Source organism: Electrona antarctica (genome assembly GCF_951216825.1).
Source record: "Electrona antarctica genome assembly, chromosome: 19".
Classification (NCBI taxonomy): domain Eukaryota; kingdom Metazoa; phylum Chordata; class Actinopteri; order Myctophiformes; family Myctophidae; genus Electrona; species Electrona antarctica.
The window spans coordinates 17,441,701-17,466,668 of NC_136800.1; the positions used below are offsets into that span (position 1 = coordinate 17,441,701).

The following is a 24,968-nucleotide window of genomic DNA, read 5'->3' on the forward strand; positions in this document are numbered from 1 at the left end:
GTAGAGAATGTGTGACCCATGTGCCACCATGGTGACCCAGCATATAGAATACAGTACTTTCCTCACGTGATGAATGATTTACTGTTTCCTGATGTTTTCATTGTTGCAATGCAGTGGTTCCTGAAGGGGGGGGGGTCCAGGGACCCCAGGGGTACTTGAGGGGGTTCCAGGGATGCCTAAAAGCAAAAGGAAATTTCACTATTTCTTCACCGGCTAGACGAATGAGAGAATGCATGAGAATGACAATTCCGATCATAGGTTTCTCTCTCTCCACTGTTATAGAATGATGTTAGTCCTACTATATTATATCTAATCTTATATCTAAACAAGAATCTTCTTTGGCTAGAGGTTCGCGGGCCGATATGCAGTCCTCACATCTTCGTCGCACTGCCGACGGCGACCAATATGTCTGAGTCTGAGTAATATAGGCTATATACTGTAGGTAATATTTAGTGTCAGGGGAGGATTTGTCAGAGTATCTGTTGTACACGACTGTCTGTGTCCCTTTTGTGCCCACATTGGAGATCCATGTCATTAGCATATGCCCATACCCTGGGCCTATATATTGGCATGCCCATATATGGGTATAGAATATATCTTTATTGTCATTGTAACATGTACGAAAATTAAAATCAGGTCATCAAATCACTAAAATATAAATAAAAATAACAATCTATAAAAACTAGTACAACAAATACACACACACTACAGTACTTGTTATTGTTATTGCACAAGCCCCTATTGCACTTAAAACGTGTATTGGTTGGATCGGTGGAATGGATATAGTCTACTCATATTGTGACACTGCCACATAAATGTGTGAAGAAATGTATTTCCTGTCCTGGTATGAGTATTAAAAGAAAATTAAACATAACATACTGGGTGATAACAAGGGAATATATTGGTTATGGTTGAATATTTAACCCCGAAATGTAGTGTACAGAAAATATGTTTTGTTTTGTGTGACCATGGTCATTCACTTTCTGTTGACAAGGTTTGATCATAGGGGGAGCTGTGGGGAAAAACATGTTAGTGTAGTTCCAGGAAGTGAGGTACCAGGAACATCTATAAAAGTACAGGAAGTGAGGCAGCCTGCGGCCAGGGGTCCAATGCACAGGTATCAAAACAGTGTTTGGTGGTGGTTTGTCAAAGAGACTCTTTTAAAGCCAATACTAATTACTAAACCATAATCAGAAATTGATAAGCCACAGAGTAGTGGGGCCGGAAAACTTCTGGAAGATCTGGAAGAAGAAAAGTTTGGTCAAGGAACATTGCACACTAAAGGAGTGTTGAGCCCTGAATCCCTTCGGAGCGTTTGGACAAAGGGGAACCTGCTGTGGCCTCCTGACTTGAAGGTTGGTTGAGGAATATATTTCTTCCCCTTTTTGAGCAATGCATTGTACAGCCTTTTTATTTGATGACATTATGGATTACTTGGGATTTTTGGAAAATAGAAGATCTACAATTTTTGGTTTGATTACTTTTGGATACATTTTTTTGATACTTTGAAAGGAACTTTACGTTGCGGTTTAAAACAATCGGAGATTGAACATTTTCATTTGTACTTGATTGTTCAATTGAATTGAATTATTTTATTTTGCCTTTTGATGTGCCCATGTGTGTTGTGTGTACTACTGTACACATCACATACGTATATTTTTTAATGAATATCCAACTTGTGTATCCATAGTTCCATGAGTAGCCTACAAACATATTGGTATAAAAATGTAGGCCTACTTAAAGTACCAAAAGTAGATGAGTACAAATGCGCCAAAATGTACTGTATGCAGGGCTGAAGTAGATGATGTATGTTTTGAAATGACCGGTAATGACCTCACAGCTAGAAGGTCCTGGGTTCGATTCCCGCTCGGGACGCTGTGGGTGCTGGCGGCGTGTTTCCTCCTCCGCGTCATCAGTGCCCATACCCGAGGCGCGGTTGGCGAAAGGGCCTTTCTGTGTGGAGTTTGCATGTTCTCCCCGTGTCCCCTAGGGTAGGTACCCTCACAAAAGAACATGCAGTAATCCTGGTCTCTAAACTGCCTCCCCCTGGCCAGCCGGGGCGCCTGATGGAGGGGAAAGGAACTGGTTGGAATAACGTGTTCCTTCTACGCGCTACGTCCAACCAGGGAAACTCCCCCCTGTCAGGTGTAAAGGAGCAACTTGGACACTCAGGCATGAAGGAAGGAATGAGTTCCGTTGCTCTCCCCATGTCCCCCATATATGGGGACTAGGTTGGCGGAGGATGTCTAGAGCCCAGGATCACATTAGATAATTGACACAGGGGTGAAAAATGGGTTACAAAATCGTGGGATAAAAAAATATTAGAAAAAAAAGAAATGACCGGTAATCGAAATGTACAAAGTAACTAAACTAAGTAAAGTTTTCAAATAATTGTAGTGGAGTAAAAGTCAGAAAATTGGAGACACGTCTTCATGACCAAAGATGGAGTTTATACTTTCTCGGTCTAACCAGTGGTCCCCATGCACTTCCAATGGTTTAACCAGTGGTCCCCATGCACTTCCAATGGTCTAACCAGTGGTCCCCATGCACTTCCAATGGTTTAACCAGTGGTCCCCATGCACTTCCAAATTGCCAGAGAGACCCGACACACAATGTTTATCTTCGTGAACCAGTCCTGACCTACTACAACAAAAAGTCATGTTCTACTGTAATTGAAAGTGATAGGTGCTGCAGAACAAGTAGTAGTATATTTTCTGTGCTCACCAGACCAACCAAATGGCCCTGGGGGGGGGGTGATTTTCCACAAGTGAGCCCCTTATTACCCCTGAGATTAGAAGAGGCTTTCTTGATCACCCGTGCTTGGCATTCTAATAATGGAATCCTTTTCATGTGGTTTAAAAGAGAGAAAAAATAACTCTTGTCGTGTTTTCCCACAGCAATCTATTCCCCATCCTGCGTGTCGAGTGTTGCATTCTTTTCATGCACTGTGGTGCTGTTTTTGTGGTTGCTCTGAAGTGACATTGTTCACCCCCCCCCACACACACCCTTTTCACAAGTTCTCAGGATTGATGCTGTGCACAACTGTCATCAATTAAATGGCAGCTTTCATACTGTATGCACAAACAAATTAGATTGATGTCTCCTTTGAGTTGTCGTTGTTTTTACAGAGTGCAGTTTTATGTGATGCCTTTTGAATTATAAATGTAACATATCGCCGCTAGAGGAAGTCAGCGATTACTCAGCATCTGATGTTTGTGGGGAATAACAATGTAACTTGGGTGAAGGTCAGATGGTAGAGGAAGATAAGTGGAACAAGAAGTTGATAAGGCAAATTGCCTTGTGTAGACATTCTATTAAGGTGGGGATTGGGGAGGCGTTACAGGAAAACCAGAATGAGTTGGATTAAACCTGCGGGAGTGTGCTCCGTATCATGGCAATCCACCCAGCAGATTTTGAAATATATTCTTCTTTTGCAAACGTTTGGCTTAATGGTGGCAGTAGACTAGAGAAAAGGTCAGTAGGGTTAATTCTCAGAGGAGTGCTATTAGAATCCTAACTTTTTGACAAAATCTTTTCTATGCCAAGCTCGACTGACAGCACATGAGTGGAGCAAAGCAACAGTGCAAGCATGTGTTATGGAAGTGGAAATACTCTGACACAAATTAGGTTAATTAGTAGATTGCATAAACCGCTATATTAAGAATGATGAAACATGATGACACAAATATGATATCTGGAAGTGTCACTGGTACTGGTCACTAAAGGTCTCTGATTTAACGATGGGAAGGAGACAGGGCATAATATTAGGATATATATCCTCGACATGAATGCTGATGATGGACACAGGATGCTGAATATGATTGAATCACCTTGTGATTGGTAGATAAGAATAGAGGTGGATCATAGGGAAATAATTAAAGAGGGTATAATATAAGCTGCTTGAAACTCGATGCAGGAGCCTGCCGCTCGCTCTTGCGCTTGCTTTAAAGACCTAGAACTATCATGTTGTACATGTACTTGGATAAAAAGTGCACATGCGGACTGGTCTGTCATCTTCGCTCAAAGTGCCTTTTCCCCTCAAGAAACTCCACCACACATGTTTTGTGCAACATGTTCAAAAATGTTGGACCACTTCCAAACAGACAAAGAAAAAGTTCCCCAGAGGCCCCGAACCCAGATTGGGAAACACTGGTTTATAAGATATGTTGTGGGTCGTTGGACAAACCCAACGAAGACCAGCATAAACAACAATGAAACTGACCGCATTGTGAATTGTCCTATAGAAAAGTTCCGTGTCTAGAAGTTTAACCTACCAGGCCCCTTTGTTCCTAAGCTGATATCTTCAATTGAGCCTGACGCCACATGGCCGTACTGGCAGCAATTGGTGTAGACAATTGTGTAGCCATTCTATTAAGGTGGGGATTGGGGAGGCGTTACAGGAAAACCAGAATGAGTTGGATTAAACCTGCGGGAGTGTGCTCCGTATCATGGCAATCCACCCAGCAGATTTTGAAATATATTCTTCTTTTGCAAACGTTTGGCTTAATGGTGGCAGTAGACTAGAGAAAAGGGCAGTAGGGTTCATTCTCAGAGGAGTGCTATTAGAATCCTATTGTTGCAACTTTTTGACAAAATCTTTTCTATGCCAAGCTCGACTGACAGCACATGAGTGGAGCAAAGCAACAGTGCAAGCATGTGTTATGGAAGTGGAAATACTCTTGACACAAATTAGGTTAATTAGTAGATTGCATAAACCACTATATTAAGAATGATGAAACATGATGACACAAATATGATATCTGGAAGTGTCACACTGACCAGTTGTTACTGGTCACTTGTGTACTGGTCACTAAAGGTCTCTGATTTAACGATGGGAAGGAGACAGGACATAATATTAGGATATCCTCGACATGAATGCTGATGATGGACACAGGATGCTGAATATGATTGAATCACCTTGTGATTGGTAGATAAGAATAGAGGTGGATCATAGGGAAAGAAAGAGGGTATAATATAAGCTGCTTGAAACTCGACGCAGGAGCCTGCCGCTCGCTCTTGCGCTTGCTTTAAAGACCTAGAACTATCATGTTGTAAATGTACTTGGATAAAAAGTGCACATGCAGACTGGTCTGTCATCTTCGCTCAAAGTGCCTTTTGCCCTCAAGAAACTCCACCACACATGTTTTGTGCAACATGTTCAAAAATGTTGGACCACTTCCAAACAGACAAAGAAAAAGTTCCCCAGAGGCCCCGAACCCAGATTGGGAAACACTGGTTTATAAGATATGTTGTGGGTCGTTGGACAAACCCAACGAAGACCAGCATAAACAACAATGAAACTGACCGCATTGTGAATTGTCCTATAGAAAAGTTCCGTGTCTAGAAGTTTAACCTACCAGGCCCCTTTGTTCCTAAGCTGATATCTTCAATTGAGCCTGACACCACATGGCCGTACTGGCAGCAATTGGTGAGGTCACTTGGCCTTTCACTGACAGATTGGTAGACCGAGAAAGGAAGGGCGCCCCCACAAATGCCCTGGCTGATAAGTGAGCTCATTACAGCTGTGCTGTTTGCCACATTTTTCCCATCCAGCAACACGATGAAAGCCAGCGCACCCCTTGATTGTGAGCCATGCCAAGTTCATGGACTCTGAGTTTTTCTTCCCTTGGCTCTTGGCGCTTGACCAAAGGTGAGACAACATACAAAGTGATACAAACACGCACACATACCTTACACCCACTGCTTTTGCTTTACAAGAATATTGTACCCTGTAAACATTTTATTTGAATGGTCTTTAAGAGAATGCAATGCAAAAACAGTGAGCCAGTGAAGAGTTACGTAAGCCTCCTTTCTCTGTCCTTCAACCATCCGTGAACAATTCACGCAACTTCCCCCAATACACCATCGTCACATAATTGCCAGAGGGGCACTAGCGCTAAATCCATTGATATCCATAAAGTCTGGACTAAGTGCAGCATATACTACACATAATCTCCTGCAATTACCAAGAACCTTGTTCCCTCTAGGGGTACAGCTGTAAGTCATTCTCTCTCTCTCCCCCGCCACGGCCGCCAGCCCTAGTCACAGGAGAATGTAAACAGCCGAGGGGGAGAGACCAGTTCTCTCCCATCACGTCCTTGACTCCAACGTGCCCAAACCCAGACAGGCAGGGCTATGCCAACCAGGGGGCCACAAAAAGGCCCCAACAGCAGAAATGTACACAGTGAGTAAAGCGTGATCACATGCAGGTTGATCGTAACCTTGTTGTTTACAATGCCCTGCCCTGCCCTGGAGGTCTACTCTGCATAGGGAGCTGTCAGACCTAGTGTAAACCTCACTGCCATCTCATGTCATATCACTTTGACTCTGCCTATAGTCCCTATAGTCATTAAAAAGCACTGGGACAGCAATCACATACCGGTAATCACGTGTTCGGTCACAAGATATGTGATTGCAGTCAGCGGTCTGATTTAAATACTTTTCTGTTTTACTGTCTTGGTCAGTATCTCAGATTCTATCTCGTACCCTATCTCTGTACCCACAGAAGCAGATAATCAGCTAATCAATCACTCGGTTCATCTGACGCTGCTACGCCATTCACAATCCCCACAAACGTATACAGATGCAGCAAGCGTTTGGGTCTGGGTCCTGATCCAAAATATCCCCTATTATTATCCTGTAGTGTGCGCTCAGCCTACTGTATTGTATATTGGACATGGGGTGCTCATGGATATTGTATATTGGACATGGGGTGCTCATGTCCCCAAAAAAAGGTTGACAACCACAGGTGTCTCTGCTCGTTCTCAAAGCTGAACGATATGATGACGATGCCATTGACTGGTCATGGCCTTGTCCTTTATGCCATTGACTGGTCATGGCCTTGTCCTTTATGCCATTGACTGGTCATGGCCTTGTCCTTTTAATGCATGAGGGGGTCGTGTTTTTCATTTATTTTTTTCATTTATTTTTCAGATTTTGTAGGGAAAATGGAAGAAATAACATAATAAAATAAGGACAATATCACTCACCCGAAGCAAGGACATGTGTTTTAAATTAAGATGGAGTTTGAAGTTACAATGGGTTTAATATGGAACGGGCGTGTCTGATTAAATTAATATCAAATGGTAAGTAATCTTGACACAGTCTTACTCAAATCAAAGTAGTGGCAATGTGGCATCAACATATATGTACATAAAGTGTATAGTACTTGATTCAGATATGTAGTAGTAAGTAACCCTAATCCTAAGTATAAAGTATCATGGTTAAAGTAAGTACAGTACTTGAGTAAATATACTAAATTACTTTACAGCAACTTCTAAATGATTGTTCTCCTGTAACATTTCACTCAGAGGTCTCTGAAAATCAATTTCTCACAGCCAACTCCCACCGATCCCCCAAATCCCTTCAACCCCAACAGACACATACCCCCACCACCCCGTCCCAACTTCCAAGCCAAAACCCTCAAGGCCAAACCCCCACAAACCTACCCACCCCTCCCTCTCTCTCTTTCTTTCTTTCTCTCTCTCTCTCTCTGCAGAAGAATTTGAACAAATTACCTCCATATGTGTGTGAAGGAGCCCCATGGGAAGGGGCCAAGAAGAATATACTGCTGACTGAACACAAACATTGACTTCATCAAACATCGCAGGCAGCGCGCCCTGATGCTCTCCATATGGTCACCTGGCGCTGGCAGCCATTTGCTGACAGCCGTGGCTCTACGTCTTGCCTCCACTGGGGGCTTTTTATCATCCTCTATCCCAGTGGTTCTCAAACATTTTCATCTCTAGGCACCCCCAAATTGATATGTACTGAGCCGTAGACAGTACACCCATTAGAAATGTACTGTATTCAACACCGTCGCGAGCTTGTACATCTGTTCTTTTTGAATACCCAAGTATACATTTGGGACAATGGTATTGGTTAAACTGAATTTGATACTAGCCTATATATAAACAAATGCTGAGGACCCCCAGGAAACCCCGGAATGACCCCCGGGTGTCCCCGGACCCCACTTTGAGAACCATTGTTGTTGTGCAATTGTTATTTGTTAGTGCAAGAGACGAGGAAAGAGGCGGCTGCAGTTGGCTGTGGCAGGCCGGGGGGGTTATCACCAACTAAAGTATACAAAGTCACGGTGTCACTGGGAGAGGCTCGCCTGTGTTTTCTTTAGGGCCGTGAACCAGATCAAATAAATCAACAGATAACTGTGATGGATGGTATACAGTATGTGTCATGTAACTGTGGCGGTCCACCAAGTCCTGCTCCTTCCTTCTGCTGCGGGCCAGGGGCCCCTCGCTCTGCGGGCCAGGGGCCCCTCGCTCGCGTTTTCAACCCGCCACCGACAGAGGAAGGAAAGAGGGGGGGGGGGGGGGGGGGGGCACTGCATGAAATGGAACAGGCACATGGAAAGGAAAGGACGGGAAAACGGAAAGAGTGGAAGAAAGGGCATAACTTTCCCTGCGTTTAATTTACTTAAAATCTCGGGTACCACAGTCTCGTTTCTCAACATTCGAAACGCCATGTTTCTCTTGGCCGCCGGCCAAAGGCGTTTGACCCCATTTGCTTTCTTCCAGTTTTCTTTTTTGGTTTTGTTTTGTTTTGTCATTCTGCAGCCATTCCCTGTGTGACCTTTCAGACGATACGCCTCTGGAGGAAGATAATTTGCAGAGAAACCTTCGCTTCGACGCAGGGCCCTGGGAGAGAAATCACCCAATCACGCGTGGCCATATTTCATTCCAATCATCGATGTGCCTCGAAACGCAACGTCCTCCCTCCACACACTGACCTCCGACTTCAGGAATGTGTGAATCACTAAGGGAGGCGAGGGTGTGCTCCGCTCCGCCCGGCCCCTATCTACAGCACAGAGCACCAAACCCTGAGGGTTCTCCGCTCCGCTCGGCTGTTCTAGAGCACCAAACCCTGCGTGCTCCGCTCTGCACTACAACACATCAACCCTAGAGCACCAAACCCTGCTCCGCTCTGCACTACAACATATCAACCCTAGAGCACCAAACCCTGCTCCGCTCTGCACTACAACATATCAACCCTAGAGCACCAAACCCTGCGTGCTCCGCTCTGCACTACAACACATCAACCCTAGAGCACCAAACCCTGCGTGCTCCGCTCTGCACTACAACATATCAACCCTAGAGCACCAAACCCTGAGGGTTCTCCGCTCTGCACTACAACACATCAACCCTAGAGCACCAAACCCTGAGGGTTCTCCGCTCTGCACTACAACATATCAACCCTAGAGCACCAAACCCTGAGGGTTCTCCGCTCTGCACTACAACACATCAACCATAGAGCACCAAACCCTGCGTGCTCCGCTCTGCACTACAACATATCAACCCTAGAGCACCAAACCCTGCACTACAACACATCAACCCTAGAGCATCAAACCCTGCGAGCACCAAACCCTCTGCACTACAACATATCAACCCTAGAGCACCAAACCCTGAGTGCTCCGCTCTGCACTACAACATATCAACCCTAGAGCACCAAACCCTGCACTACAACACATCAACCCTAGAGCACCAAACCCTGCTCCGCTCTGCACTACAACACATCAACCCTAGAGCACCAAACCCTGCGTGCTCCACTCTGCACTACAACACATCAACCCGAGTGGCAAATACTGGGGCAGTGTTCATGAATTTGAACTTTGAACAAATTCAATTAATATATTTCACGAATAAATAAAAAAAAAATCAAAGAAATTCATCATTAGAAAACAAATGTTTAAGAAGTAGTGAAAATAGCCGATCTACAAGCTCACACGTCACAATGCGTTGTGAGCTTGTAGATCTGCTATTTCACTATTTCAATCTAGTTTTTCTTTTGGGTCACGGGCTAAAAACGTTAGAGTGGCTATATTGGGCATGTCATAATACAGGGGTGGGCAACTTTGACGATGGAGAGGGCTACTATAGTTCCACACTCACTCCAGAGGGCCACATTGCATATTACTGTCGTATAACAAAAATAGCTGTTTTGCTCTTTTTTAATTGGAATCCTGAAAAGTAACCTTTTTATAAATACATAAATACAAATACAGTGGACATAAAAACAAGATAATAACATTTTAATACTATTACTAGTAATTAGCTGAATAATACAATTATCTATATATAAATCAGTATTCTGATATTAACCTGTGGGGGCCGCATGTGGCCCCCGGGCCGCCAGTTGTCATAATAGACAAACATTCGGCTAAAATAGCAGTCGTCAGCTTGTAGATGTGCTATTCCTGCTATTTGACGCACAATGAATGAAGTACAGGGTTGAAGTGGTTAATGTTCGCCATCCAGCAAAGATCCTTTCAATGAATTTCTTCTGCCTCCTCTCCTCCCCAGCCATCTGTATTCTGTAACAGAGAGAGAGAGAGAGAGAGCCTGGGAGAGAAGGTCAAGCATTTGGCAATAACAATCTTCCTGAAAAACAAAGGAGTAGAATGGCAGCTATATTGAATTGCAGCGGGTGTTGTTATTGCACATATAGGTTCCATCTGGATTCCTTTACAGACTGCTTGGTCTAATTTCATTTCACGCTCATTATTTGTTAACTCCTCATCTTATCTCAGATTGGCATCACATTGCCTTGCAGACAGTGGCGAACTGCAGAACGGTGTGTGTGCGTGCGTCACGGTGCGTGTGTGGAGCGAGAATGGATACAGATGGCCGCTGCAGTAGGTTTTTACTCAGAGGGACTCTTCCATGCAGATACACAAACGTGAGCTGCATGAGGATGTGTGTTGTGTGCATGCCCAGTTTACAGCCAATATAAAAGCATAAAAGCCTCCCTCGGTGACAGGATCTCTTATAGTGTGGGGGGGGGATTTCACATCTTTGGAAGCGGCTTAGAGGACAAAATCAAGACTCATCATCGCAAACAGTGACACGGTTCGATCGCATGGGCCGTCATTCTTCATGGTAGTGTGATGGAAAATGTCATCTGAAATGACCAAAGTCCACGTGCTGAATAAGGATGCTATGTGGTAGAAGGAGGCTGAATAAGGATGCTATGTGGTAGAAGGAGGCACAGTGCTGAATAAGGATGCTATGTGGTAGAAGGAGGCACAGTGCTGAATAAGGATGCTATGTGGTAGAAGGAGGCACAGTGCTGAATAAGGATGCTATGTGGTAGAAGGAGGTGAATAAGGATGCTATGTGGTAGAAGGAGGCACAGTGCTGAATAAGGATGCTATGTGGTAGAAGGAGGCTGAATAAGGATGCTATGTGGTAGAAGGAGGCTGAATAAGGATGCTATGTGGTAGAAGGAGGCACAGTCCTGAATAAGGATGCTATGTGGTAGAAGGAGGCACAGTGCTGAATAAGGATGCTATGTGGTAGAAGGAGGCACAGTGCTGAATAAGGATGCTATGTGGTAGAAGGAGGCTGAATAAGGATGCTATGTGGTAGAAGGAGGCTGAATAAGGATGCTATGTGGTAGAAGGAGGCACAGTGCTGAATAAGGATGATATGTGGTAGAAGGAGGCTGAATAAGGATGCTATGTGGTAGAAGGAGGTGAATAAGGATGCTATGTGGTAGAAGGAGGTGAATAAGGATGCTATGTGGTAGAAGGAGGTGAATAAGGATGCTATGTGGTAGAAGGAGGCACAGTGCTGAATAAGGATGCTATGTGGTAGAAGGAGGCACAGTGCTGAATAAGGATGCTATGTGGTAGAAGGAGGCTGAATAAGGATGCTATGTGGTAGAAGGAGGCACACGTGTGATTATCATTGTGTGCAAATCACTGAGCGAAGGCTTGTGCCTGCTGAATGGAGGAAGTTGCTTTATAAGCACTTATTTTGCAGTAAAGGATGATGGTGACTCAGTCAGGATGCGTTAGTACATTTACGGCAGCATCAGTCCAACTTCTCTAAAGAATGATTAGATATAAACCATTGTGGGGGTAAAAAGGTTCTCTTATAGCACGTCTGCTCAGTGGCCTAGTGGTTAGTGTCCGCCCTGAGGTTGGGAGGTCGGAGTTCAATCCACGGCTGAGTCATACCAAAGATGGTTCAGTTATGAAGATACACCATCACAGTTGGAGCCACTAGAGGCGAAATGGTACACGAATCCGTCTAAATATTGACGCTGACCCCATGAACCCGCCTCACGCTACAGGTGCCCAATGGGCCACATGCAGAGTGTAGGAAGGACTTTCCTAGGGCCTTTAATAAGGGCTAAATATTTTGCAGTGTGTAGTAGCCCTAGAGAATGGACCCTTACCATTTGTACACTCAGAGTTAAATGATCACTCAGGATTTTATTGTGTGGTACTGTACCTCTACCTTTACATTTATTTATTCCTTCTTCCTTCCTTGGAGGAGAAGAAGGAATTAAGGTCATGAGGTTTAACCACTTGAGCCTTGCGGCCTTGTAGATCGGCTATTTTCAGCTAAGTACAGCCAACTGAGGTCAGTTTTACTATAGGGTCCAAGTAAATGTCCTCTTTTTACCTGATTGTCCAAATAGATCATACAAACTGTACAAATGGCACCAAATTGACCCATAAGAGGATTTTACAGATTGTGGTCCTTCAGAGATACAATTGGTATCAAATGAGAAAAAATGTTTAAGAATGACTGGACTAAACTATGCCATAAACCCCCAATATACACTGATATATATACTATAATATACTATATACTATATACTTATTTAACTATTGAGAGTGAACGGAAACAAATTAGGGTCCATTTGGTTCACTCTCAGAGGGTCCATTGGAATCGGACCTGATAGTGTCTGAGAGAACCATGCAGTGCCCCCCCTAAGCTACAGAGACGCCAGAGTGATGCCTGGTCGTTCTCCTGGGCTCTGGGAGGAAAATCCTGTTTAACGTCTTCCACAATAACATTCCCCGGGGTTATTTATTCAGGAATGTTAATGTGCTTTAGAACCCTGCGGGGCCCCGTGGCCTCTGACATGGGTTCCTCTGGGTTTTCCTATCAGGCATTTGATCGGATGCGCGGCGAGTGTGTCTGCCATCTGTTTTAGTCCACCGACAGCGACTGATGCAGCGCTGCAATCCGTCGATGACCCTGCTCCCTGCAGTCTGAGAACGAGGAGGGGGAGGGGGGGTGTTATCTGTCTGTGTCTGCGCCAAACAAGTGTGCTTCTCAAAGTGGGGCCCAGGGACCCTCCAGGGGGTCACCAATTAAATTAGTTATTATAGCATGAAAAATATTTTAACCAAATATAAATCGACTATTTCATAGCCGACCTACAAGGCAAGCTTATGCTCAGCTTGTAGATGTTTCTTTTTAGGGGCCAAGCAACCCGAAGGCCTATTGTTTTTCTACCGTTTTTCCTTCCGCAACATTTTGCAGTTCTGCCAGTTCTGTGCTGTCGCTTTCCATGAAATTTGGCAATATGGTATAGAGGGTCATGGGAAACGGTCAAGAACTGAAGCTCACATTCCAGCCAGCTCAAGGCCGGACCTCTGACCTTTTGATCTCCCAATATGAATTATATGATCCACTCTATCCACTTCTGGGATTTTCATATGCATAGCATGGTTAGCCACTCCCCCTTCAAATCGCACTTCCATGCATTTGTGCGGAAGTGTCTGGACCCTGCTAATGCATGGTTGGAGTACAGCATTGACAGACAACTTCTTCAGCTAATCAGCGTAACAAAAAAAGTGATCTCCAGTCTACAACCAGAGAACCATCAGTGTTTCTATGGCTTATTCTTATTGTACATATTGCGTATAGCTTTTTTCTTCATTGCTTTTATGGCTTGGCCCCGTCATATCGCTGCTTGCAGCTATATATTATTTTGTAATCTTTTAATTAATTTGGAAGAATTTGGAATATTAAACAAATAATAACAACACAAATCTTGTATGGAGGTCCCTGGTACAACATCATTTTCAGATGGGGTCCCCGGCCATTTGGGGGACCTTGACGTGATAATGTTTGAGAACCGTTGGCTATAGCGCAGTCACAAAATGTATCTCCATTTGTGCATAGCCTCAAACTGATGTTGCAATGACCACCAATTTGGAGGCTGATGTGTTTTAATGTTGAGTGTAGATTCATGGGCTCTGGCTTCGCTCCACTTGCTGCACGCTGTAAATATTTATGTTTCTCCTTCCCAGCTCAAGCATCTTCTTCAAGCAGCATTCATCACAGGAGAACCTGTGTTTTGGTGGATCCAATGTAGTTATTATTTAGTCACAAGCTCTTGTTAACTTACTTTTCATTGGTTAAATAAATATGTATAAGACCCACTGAATCACTTTGACATTCATAGCTAAAATAGCTGATCTACATTAAGCTCATTCGAGAAAATAACACAAAAATGTGAAATATGGAGAGTATGAGGTTTCTCTGCCCGACAGCAAGGATACGAATAAGCAGAAGACAATTACAGAATGCTAATGGAGCTCTATATACGCTCTATAATACATGTGAGATGCATTACTTTTACAATCATTTAATGTCTCCCTAGGCTCCTGAATGGAAACAGATGCACAGCGCCCCGCGATTCATCTCACTAAATATTTATGAGCGGCAGAAGTCTCTTTTAAACACGGTTCCTCTCTTTTCATTACCGATGTATACTAGCATCTTCATCTTCGGCCTCGTTACTTTACTCCTCCATGGCGCTGGTGAATGTTTTAAAAGAGATCTTGGATTACTGAGCATCTATAGGGAAATCTCGAGGTCACTCCCTAATCTATCACTGTGTGTGTGTGTGTGTGTGTGTGTGTGTGTGTGTGTGTGTGTGTGCGTGTGCGTGTGTGAGACATGGATGTATGATGATTCCAATGCCATTTATTTTTCTTTGGTAACATGAACAGGCCGTTGAGCATATTGGGGTCTAACGGCAGCGTAGAGGTCCGAGGGGCCTCGTACGCACACCCACCCCTAATTGGCTTTGTTTGCCAGCGAGGGCCTTCCAACAAATCATGTGAACCCAGAGGATTTCCTGGCCCAGTGGCCTCATTTGTAACGCTGTGTTTTCCTGAACCCCGTGACTCCACGCGCGTAAACACATGCGTCACACGGCGCTTAATCACTTTCAACCTGGCGTCCCTATTTTTGGGAATGCCATTTGAGGCGGAAAGGTTCAGGATTTGTTCAAAAATAAATGGATTCTGGAGATTGTCTAAAATAGCGAACACAAAAGAGCCACATCGCATTATATGCCGCATTGTGATCTCATAGATCATCTATTTCCAACGTGCCGAGTATAAAATAGAGCTTAAGTGGTTATGGTGGCTCAGTAAAATGATACAATCCTCAGTGTTCATTTATCTAATTATAACTATGAGTGTAGTATAGAATATAAATGTACTACAGCGTGCATTACTGGGAAATCAAGCTATGTGGAGTGGGTAGTGAAATAATCTGTTCCCATGCAGGGTTGGACTACATGGACCAGGCCAATCCAGAGGCGTTGGACCTCCAGGGCCTCAGACCCAGCTAATTTGAGTGCAAGACCTCTGGTTGTCCAGGCAAAGTCGTGATTCTCTTTGGGGCTGGGGAGCAGTTTTGGGTTAAGTCTCTTAAACCGTGGCCGGGATGTGAACCAGGGAACTTTTGTTTCCCAGGTAGCCTCATAACAGTTTGATGTTTGGGCTATCTATGATAGTGAAACTGAAATATATATATATATATGTACAATGTGCATAATGACCTTTGGGTTTGAGATATTACTTTAGATTTCTTAAAAATGGTACAACAAAAAGTATTGAAGTAATCTCAGGACAATTGTGTACATCCTGAATATATTTTCAGGCTTTTATGCCTTTATTGATATAGGACAGTAGACTGACAGGAAATGGTGAGAGATGGGGAGTGACACGCAGCAAAGGTCACCGGGATTCAAACCCGCGACATGCTGTCAGGCTGGCATTGCAGCCAAGGGTGCCCGGACCACCATGCCGGCAGCCCGTGCCTAGATTGGCTACTTTTGCTGCAGAGATTAGGTGTAGATGGAAAAAGCAGTCCCAAGTACAGTTTGTAACCAGGTCTGTTTTACAAAGACTATAGGGTTTAAGTGGTTAATGAGGATTCACACAGCTCTTCATTCTCTACGATTATACGCTTCAGCTGGTTTGGCAAAAACTCGAGGGCGACTCCCCGAATGACCCCCACACACCCCCTCTTTACGAGACACAGTAAATCACACGCAATTGCACCGACAGAATGCAGTAAAATCTTATCTGCTCATAATGGCAGCCTTTCAGCATGACATCACTGCATTGACCATTTTGAATGTTTGTGCAAGTTTATGATTTCCCCCAAAAACTGGAAGTCAGATGCCCTGCCACATAAAAAGACATAAATCTCTCTGTGCGCAATATTTTTATGGACACCCCCCTCATGTAATGCTGAACCTTAGGGTCATCCTGAACCACTGTAGAAACCATTTGCCCAGGGTATGGGTCATATTTTACCAGCCCCTCCGGGGTAACAGGAACCAGGTTTTTACAACCAACTCGTAATTAGAACTTCCTTCTCTCTTTTTCAGCTCAAGGAAATGTATCAAGTTCGTCAGATGGACTTTCAAAAATGATTAATTTGACGCTTACGATTTCACCGTTTTCACATTTATGTAGTGTGCTCTTTTTTTCTGGACAGGAAATGTTGACATTTTACAGCCAAGCGAACAACCACATTACTCCAATACTTCAACCTGAAGTGGGCAGCTGAGCTCATTGTTGATTTAGGATCAAAATCTGAACAAACTAAACTTAATATGAAAAAGATATCCTCATCATTCAATTTAATATTGTCCCCAGGGGAAAAGTTAGTTGCAGTCAGGCTGTTCAGTGATCAGTGATAATAAAGACTGTGGTAGGGTTGAATCCATGCCCAATACAAACCTGCCCTGTAGAGAATGTTGAAGTCTATATACAGACACATTACAGCAGTGTTTCCCAAACAAATATAAAACATGACATATAAATCAACAAGAAAAAAACATTTCCTAGTTTATGAAATTTAAATGGACTAATTGACTACTATTGAAATCGTTTGGAATCCATTCGGGATCTATTTCTGCGACTCATATGTACCTCGAATGTATCTTTTTTATTCCTAGAAACTTTTTTCCATTTATGAAATGTATGAAATCATCATCAAAAACCACAGAAGAGTAGTTTAATACTCTTCTGCTGAAAGGAAAGCACTATGGCTTGTTTCCATTGGGGTCCTGAGTGTTCAATTAAGCTTTCTTTCTTTCTTTCTTTCTTTCTGGGCGTTTAACATCTGGCTAGCTCAGTCTTATAGTGGATGGGTCAGTGTTTGTCTCCCTCTAATGGTGGGTTATGGCAACTGCCTTTTCAAAGGATTTCAATAGTAGTCAATTTAAATGTCATGAACTAGGAAATGTTTTTTCCTATAAAGTTTTTTTTTTACCAGCTGCAAGCTGGTCAAAGAATAGCATGGAAATGTACACAACAAGTTCACCACCTAGTAGAGTAAGACAGAGCTCTGACAACTCCGTTCACGTCATGGCGCCAGTCCAATGGCGGTGTGGGTACCCACAGCGGCTCACAAGCTGATTTCCAACTCCAGCCCAGTTCAGGCTGCAGTTTTCTGCCTCCTCAATGTCGTAAGCCAGCATTAACCAGGGTTGCCAAGTCCGCTTATTTCCAGTCAAACTTGGATTGTTTATTTCCCCACCGTTGCTTGCCTGTTTTTTGGAGGTGGGTTAGCTTATTTCTGTCACGACAGTTGGCAACACTGGCAACAACCCATACATCCCATCCCAATGATCCCATCATCGGCCGGGACAGCATGCTGCATGCATCTATGGCATGCATAGTAACAAACTCACACCGTCTGCAAAACCGCTCTCAAAGGGCGTCTGCAATTCGAAACTGGCCCCTGTAAAAAAAGTAGAAGTCCCCCCCCCCTCTTTTTTATACTGTACACTTTTTTCCTTTTTTCTAACAGTGTATATGATGATTTTGTTTTCTTCTTTTGCATAGAAGTGTATATCTGTATGTCTTTAAATGTTTTGATGAATTGAAAATGGAGGACCCTGATGTCAACAAGTCAGTGCTTTTTCAGGTTTTATCCTCTTAGCAGTTGTTGTATTGACCTGTACCTTCCTTGAACTGTACTGTACCCATTCTGCAAACTGTTAATAAAATGTTCAATCAATTCAATTCATCAATCAGATAAGAACAGAAATGAACAGGAACAGAACATGCATCTCGTATCATTGTGCACAGATGTCAGTCTCTGATCAAGTACATGATGGTCTGACATAGTCATTATTTTACCAGCTGCCTTATATTTGCGGCGGTGGTGGTCCAAAGTAAAACAAATCTACAAGCTCCCAATGTGTGGAGATATGTGAGCTTTGTGAGCTTGGAGATAGGCTATTTTAAGTTTTTATTTTTTTATTACATTTATTATATATTATATTATATATTATTAATTATACAAGGTTTCGACCTGACAGCAATATATTGTTTCCTTTACAAAACAATTAAATAGCCTATCTACAAGCTCACAATGCATCATATTCATATCTCCACATATTGGGAGCTTGTAGATCTTCTATTTTTTTATCTTGAATCAATCTTGAATCTCTTGAATTTTTCACGTTTTATATTTGGTCAATCTCAAATGTTAAAGGTCAGATTAAGGTTAAATTTGAGAACTGCTATTCATAATTTCACTCAGGTGGTTAACCGAAAGTACTTTGTCCATGCACCTCTGCATGGGAATGACGTATTCACCTCACCATTCGACCATTGACACACAGCTGTTTGTTGTAACCAGCCTGTGCTGTCCTATAATGTTATGGTGTGTAGCAGAGTGGATCACAACCTCAGCCTAATGACCTAAGTCTAATATGTCCCAGAAGCCATAAGGACTTCCCTTTGGCTTAATGGTTAAGATGTTGGCTTTCCCCGAGAGAGACCTGGGTACGAATCCCGGGCATTACAGGTCATTCCTCAGTCATTCCTCAACTGCATTGCAAAACTGATGCAGGGATCAGCACTGGAAATGCATGTGGTTGCAGCTTCAGCATATGGGGAGCTGACAATCAGCAACAATCTTGAAGTGTTTTCTGTCAACAAAGAAATTTGCACAGATAGAGAACTACATGGCCATGGGAAGATATTTACAGTAGGAGGTGCATGCTGTATGACCGCGTGCACGCGCATTTTCACGCGGAAAAGTGGCTTAAACGTTCCCTCTCCACACGCATGAGCAAACTAACACAGACAATTAACCAGGATAAGGCGCCGATACTGTGATACAGCATTTTTATTAGACCTAGTAACAGAAATCTGTTCTGATTAAAATTATTATTATTTTCCCCCTCCTGTCCGAGGGGGGGGCTGTGCCTGGGGGGAGGGGGTGCTCCAGCCCCCCCAGCACCCCTACTTCCCTCAGCCATGGAGAACTAGTATACCCGGACACAGCTCATCTCCATCCTGACGGTGGATAGACAAATGCATTCTTCTTACTATACTCATCATCAACCAGTTTGGAATCTCTACAACCCCTTCATTGGCTGTAATCGACGCCACTCTGTTGTGAATAGTAAGCTATAATGTCAGTGTTGATGATGGATTGTGTGTGTGTGTGTGTGTGTGTGTGTGTGTGTGTGTGTGTGTGTGTGTGTGTGTGTGTGTGTGTGTGTGTGTGTGTGTGTGTGTGTGTGTGTGTGTGTGTGTGTGTGTGTGTGTGTGTGTGTGTGTGTGTGTGTGTGTGTGTGTGTGTGTGTGTGAGAGAGTGTGAGAGAGTGTAATAGCCCATATTAACACACACACACACACACACACACACTCACACAGAGAGAGAGCTGTGATTGACAGGTGGCCCCACCACGTGATTGCCACATGGACGTGTATTGCCAGCGTGACATTCCAACTATTGTCAGAGGACTATTGACAACATTTCCAACATTCTATTCTAGGGTGCACCAGCACAGTGCCATAACTCTGTGCATAATAAGCGGCAGGACAGATGATTACAATTCCAGCGAGTTCTAATTTATATTTTGGCTCTTTAGATGATTCTGTGGTCACTGTGGTCGTTCACTAAGGTTACAGTGGAGTTGGGAATGAGGACTCATTAAGTTGACAGATTAGGACTGTTCTTCTTGCTCATCAGGAGGCCATCCCTGTCCCATTCTCATTGGCCCTTTTAAAGGGTGAAGTCAAGTGGCTGCTGGATCGCGACTGCATGTGGGCGTAAAACACTTGAAGAAGGAGACTTGTTTATTGTAATGGCAGAGGGAACGGAGAACGATTCCATGCCGGATTTGAAAGAGGTGGAGTGCAAGCTTGGGATGAAGACGCCGGAGAGCCTTCTGATGTGGATGAGGGATGCAGCTCAACGCCAAGAAGATCCTGGTTGGAGTTCAGATGATGTGGACAGAGTGGATCATTGCAACGCCAGCGTCGCTGACAGTTTCTGCGACAAGATTAGACAGTTGAAACTGGAGATGGTAAAGATTGATTTGCACTGTTTTCGAACTGTCGTTCATTAGGTGGTCAGTTTCTAATACAACGCAATAGCCTACCCGCTGATCTGTTTGTGTGACTCACAAGCTGTGTGTGTGTGTTTGTGTGTGTGTGTGCGTGTGTGTGCGTGTGTGTGCGTGCAGCCTATAGTAGGCCTACTGTACAATAATGTGCATTTGCCTATAGGTTGAGTCTTATTTTTACACTAACTCATACAACTTGTTCTAGTTTGTTGTGGAGTTTTCTTGATTCGGAGTGATCTTGATTCGGTCACCTGAATGTTGATTAATTGTGATAGACAATGACAGTGGTTTCAACACTGCTCAGCTGTCTTTCCATCTTTCACCTCCATTCATTTGACACATTCCAACACTGAATAGGCCTACCTGTTTATCTGTGTATCTGTTCATCTGTCTCTAGCTATCCTGCTGTCACCTGTTGTCTCATCATCATCACCCTCAGTCTTCTCACTCCGATGTATGCGATTTAAATAAAAATCACACTCGTGTGAGGGTTGCTCTAACCGCTCTTAATCACATTCCGTGCTCAGCCAATCAAATCATTACAAAAGTCATTCCGGTCAATCACTTCACTTTTCTGCCCTCACTTTTATCTTCAATATGTACTTTGCTCAGCCAATAAAATCATCGCTATGGGGTGATCCGCCAATGGGGCAGCGGTGGCCTAAGGGTTAGAGGAGCGCCCTTGTTGCCGAAAGGTTTCCGGTTCGATTCCCCAGACGGGCAGGACAAATCTGGGTAGGTAAGTGATTGGTCATCAATCACTCGCTGAAGTGCCTTTGAGCAAGGCACTGAACCCCCAACTGCTCCAGTGGAGTTGCTTAGTGGCCAACAGTAAGACTGAGGTTGTACTGGTCAGCTCCCAGGTTTTAATGTGTGTGTCCGTCTGTGTGCTTCTATGTGCAGGGCGTTGCTGAAAATGAGCACTTGTGCTCAGCTACTATACCCTGGGTAAATAAAGGGAAGAAAAAAAGAAAAGAAAATCACAAGCCAAAGTTTGTGTTCACACAAACCCGGAAAGCTGGGCATAGGAGGGGCTAGCGCCCCACAATAATAACTAGAAATGCACTCTGTCGAGGTGCCAACTTGCGCGCAAGTACTGCTACTAACTAATGTCTATTACAACTGCTGTTCTAAATCCTTTAGACCCGTTATTGACCTTATACCTACCTTGAAGCGTACCTTAGTTACATAACCATCAACAGCCAATAAGGGACCACCATTCTTACCGACATAGATACATACACACATGTATACATACATGCGTTACCTTTTACCCACCCAACATTGAAACATATCTTACATACCATACATACCATGATACATACCATACATACGCAGCCAACCACAGTACTTGCACGCTTGCACATGCTCTTAAGGTTCCAGACTTCCAGCATGTCTAAAAAATGTAACCGGGAGCCTGACCTTGCATGGCTTTAAAAGTTGTCAGTAAAATCTTACAATCAATTCTAAAACTCACTGGCAGCCAGTGAAGGGAGGCCAGGACGCACCTCCTAGAGTTGGTCAATATAGCTGCTGAATTCTGTACAAGTTGGAGACGAGAGACCTTTCTGCTGAGCTCAGAGTACAAGGAGTACAGTAATCTATATTCTAAGATTAATTGGGCACGCACGCACGCACACACGCACACACACACACATAGTATGCGCACATCATGCAAATACAGGCATCTGCTGTTCAATTAGATTGTCTAATGATTAGACAATCTAATGGACAGATGGATTAGACTCTAATCCACTGGCTCTTAAAGTGGGGTCCAGGGACCCCCAGAGGTCCAGGCAAGGGGTCTCCAGCTAAATTACTGGCAAAATAGCCAAATAGGCCCTTTACAAAGTCTGTAACTTTGACAGTGTACAACTCCAAATGGAACCAAATGGGCCTGTACACTGTCAGAGGAAAATTACAGTAACACTCATGCGGATTATGCAGTGTATACCGGAGTCCTAGACATAAAGATCCCATCAAAAGGGGGACCATGGCCTATTAATGCATATCAAACTGAGGGAAATTAAACGGTTGAGATACTTGAGAACGACTGGTCTAACCCACCCTGACGCTCCTGCAGACCTGCTTGCGTTCAGCCGACGTGAGGATCCTGCGTCAGCTGGTAGCGGTACACGAGGGCATCGAGGCCGTGCGCTGGATGATGGAGGAGCGTGGCGCCCTGGCCAGCCGGAGCAGCAGCCTCACAGGCAGCCTGAGTAGCCTGGTCACCATCGAGGGGCTCGGACCTTCTATGTCCCCCTGCAGGTATATATGAAAAGAAATAGCACTTGTCCATATCGCCCAGTCCTACTTTAAGATCTGAAAATGATTCTTTTGAGTTGAGTACTAAAAACACATTTACTATTTGCTCTTGCAGGGAAAGCCCCAGTCCAAGCAGCCAGCCGGATCCACATGACACTGTTGTTGGTGAGGAATGTACAGGAGAGTCTGACCTCGACAATGATCTCTCAGATTGTGCTGAGAGCTACTTTGACACGCTGAGCCGTGAATCTGCGAAAGAGAGGCCTCCTTCAGCCTCCACTCCCACACCTGGTTTCTCCATGAGGGACGGGCACGGGTCAAGCACCTGTCCCGGCACTCCCAACAGTCTGGTCAGTGCCATGCCGCTGAAGCTGCAGGGCTCGGGTGCAACACAGGACTTCAAAACCAGCTCTGAGCCAGTCAGGAAAGCCTTGGTCAGGGCAGTATCTTCCAGGACTGCCAGGAGGAAGGTGACAAATAATTCCCCAAACCAGAGTCAAACACACTTTAGTCTCCCTAAGGAGAGCCCCAGCTCTAAGGACGATATGAGAGAGGAGGAGAAGAACACGCCCAGTAGAGAGGAGCTTCTGCTGGGCTATGATGCTCAATGGCACTGGGTGGAGTCCCAAGATGACGTGACATTTTTATGAAATTCCATAATAGCCTAAAGCACAATTTGAATTGACTGATGATGATCCTTGGGGTTTGGTAGTTCAGTTCATATCCAATGATTGCAGCGGACCTTGCAGTTATGAAGTGGTTAGATATGAATTAGATCCCACGAATACAGGATCTGTAGCCTACTGTATGTGCAGTGCAGCAGTATGGTTTGTGGTTCTGGTGGTCTGGTGATAGAAAATAGACTATAACTTTTGCAAAAGGGAAAACACCCCAGAGATAGGCTAGACAGTTTTGAAAGGAAATACTGTACTGCATACCATGAAGTTGGGTTGTTTTATGTCTTTACTTCATGTGACGAAGAGTGAAGAAATGTCTCAGTAGTCAGTCATTAGGATGAATTGCACACAATTAAATGCATTGCTGGTGCATTTTAAAGTCACCGTTTGGCTGCTCAGTTGGACGGAAGTGAAATGATCACTGAAATGCTGTTTAGAATTTCATCTGTTGGGTCATGGTTTTCTCATTCTGTGTATTTATTAAAGCCACCGGAAAGATGGTGTCATGATCTGCACATGTACACATAATTTGCCAATCACTGCTTGTGATGTAAACATAGGGCTTACAAAATGATGCTATAGCCTACTGTGTTAACATTTGTGATGTAATGAGATGTTACATTGTAAATTATTATTATTTTTTGTAATAAAACATTAATTTAACACAGTATACATTTCTCTTTTTTTTAATGAACACTTCATTCAAATGAAAAACATTTTCTTTCCCTTATCATGAATCTCCATTGAGAAAGCTTGTCAATTGCGCCCTCTAGTGACCCTATGAGGCGTAGAGAAGATGGACGACCTTGTGCAATTACTTTGCTAGGGAACAGCTTGCCTTGTGTCTTTGCAAGTTTTATTAGTCAGCTGACGTTTATAGACACTGCAACGGGACGACATAAACTTGGACCCATTTCAGTTGGAATGTTTATTTAAATCGTCAAAACACATACCTCGCGTTACCCAGTGGTGTAAAGTTAACGTGGCAGCGGTGGCCGAACGGATAGCGGCGCGGTCTAGATACCGGAAGGTTCCCAGTTCGAATCAGCCGTCCGACACGTTAAAATTACCACCGCTGAAATGCCCTTGAACAAGGCATCAACCACTACGATGAAATGTGTTCTATGAGCAGGGCCTGGCTGGAAACAAGTTCTTGAGCTTAGCCCAGATACCCTGGGTAAATATAGATTTCATTTCATTTCATTTCATTTCAACCACATTTCTAGACTTGTACTTGTACTCCACTCCATCTCAGAGTGTGCTTAATACGCCACTATAATTATTTGAAAACTAGTACTTTGTAGATTTTGATTACTGGTATTACAAAATATACTTTGGCCGATCTACAAAGCTTGTGAGCTTGTAGATCCGCTATTTTCTAGAGACGTTTTAAATACATTTTGAATACCAGACTTTACTTTCACTTTTCTCCATTTAATTGTGGCATATTGATACTTACTGGATGCTCAGCCTTGCATGCCCACTCTTCTCCACCTCTATGTGCTCCACCCCGGCCCAAAGTGCCCACTCTTCAGGGTGCCCACTGCCTACTCTTCCTAGTGCCCAGTTATCCTGGTGCCAACTGTGTGC

At 43.9% G+C, this 24,968-nt stretch overlaps 1 protein-coding gene across 1 annotated transcript; it reads left to right on the forward strand.

Annotated features, from left to right (window-relative positions):
• Positions 1 to 1,083: 1,083 nt before the first annotated feature.
• LOC306943699 (leucine rich adaptor protein 1-like) lies at positions 1,084 to 24,035 on the forward strand. Its single transcript, XM_079530222.1, has 4 exons — positions 1,084 to 1,355; positions 20,061 to 20,397; positions 22,520 to 22,704; positions 22,817 to 24,035. Exons 2-4 carry the CDS (start codon positions 20,176 to 20,178, stop codon positions 23,349 to 23,351), a joined length of 942 nt encoding a protein of 313 aa, XP_079386348.1. The 5' UTR covers positions 1,084 to 1,355; positions 20,061 to 20,175; the 3' UTR covers positions 23,352 to 24,035.
• Positions 24,036 to 24,968: the final 933 nt, after the last annotated feature.

What these genes read in the sequence shown, in the direction of transcription:
- LOC306943699 (XM_079530222.1), top strand. Translation starts at nt 20,176, where the DNA reads ATGGCAGAGGGAACGGAGAACGATTCCATGCCGGATTTGAAAGAGGTG. An exon ending in GACAGTTGAAACTGGAGATG is followed by an intron (nt 20,398 to 22,519) that starts GTAAAGATTGAT and finishes ACGCTCCTGCAG; the next exon opens with ACCTGCTTGCGTTCAGCCGA. An exon ending in CCTTCTATGTCCCCCTGCAG is followed by an intron (nt 22,705 to 22,816) that starts GTATATATGAAA and finishes TTGCTCTTGCAG; the next exon opens with GGAAAGCCCCAGTCCAAGCA.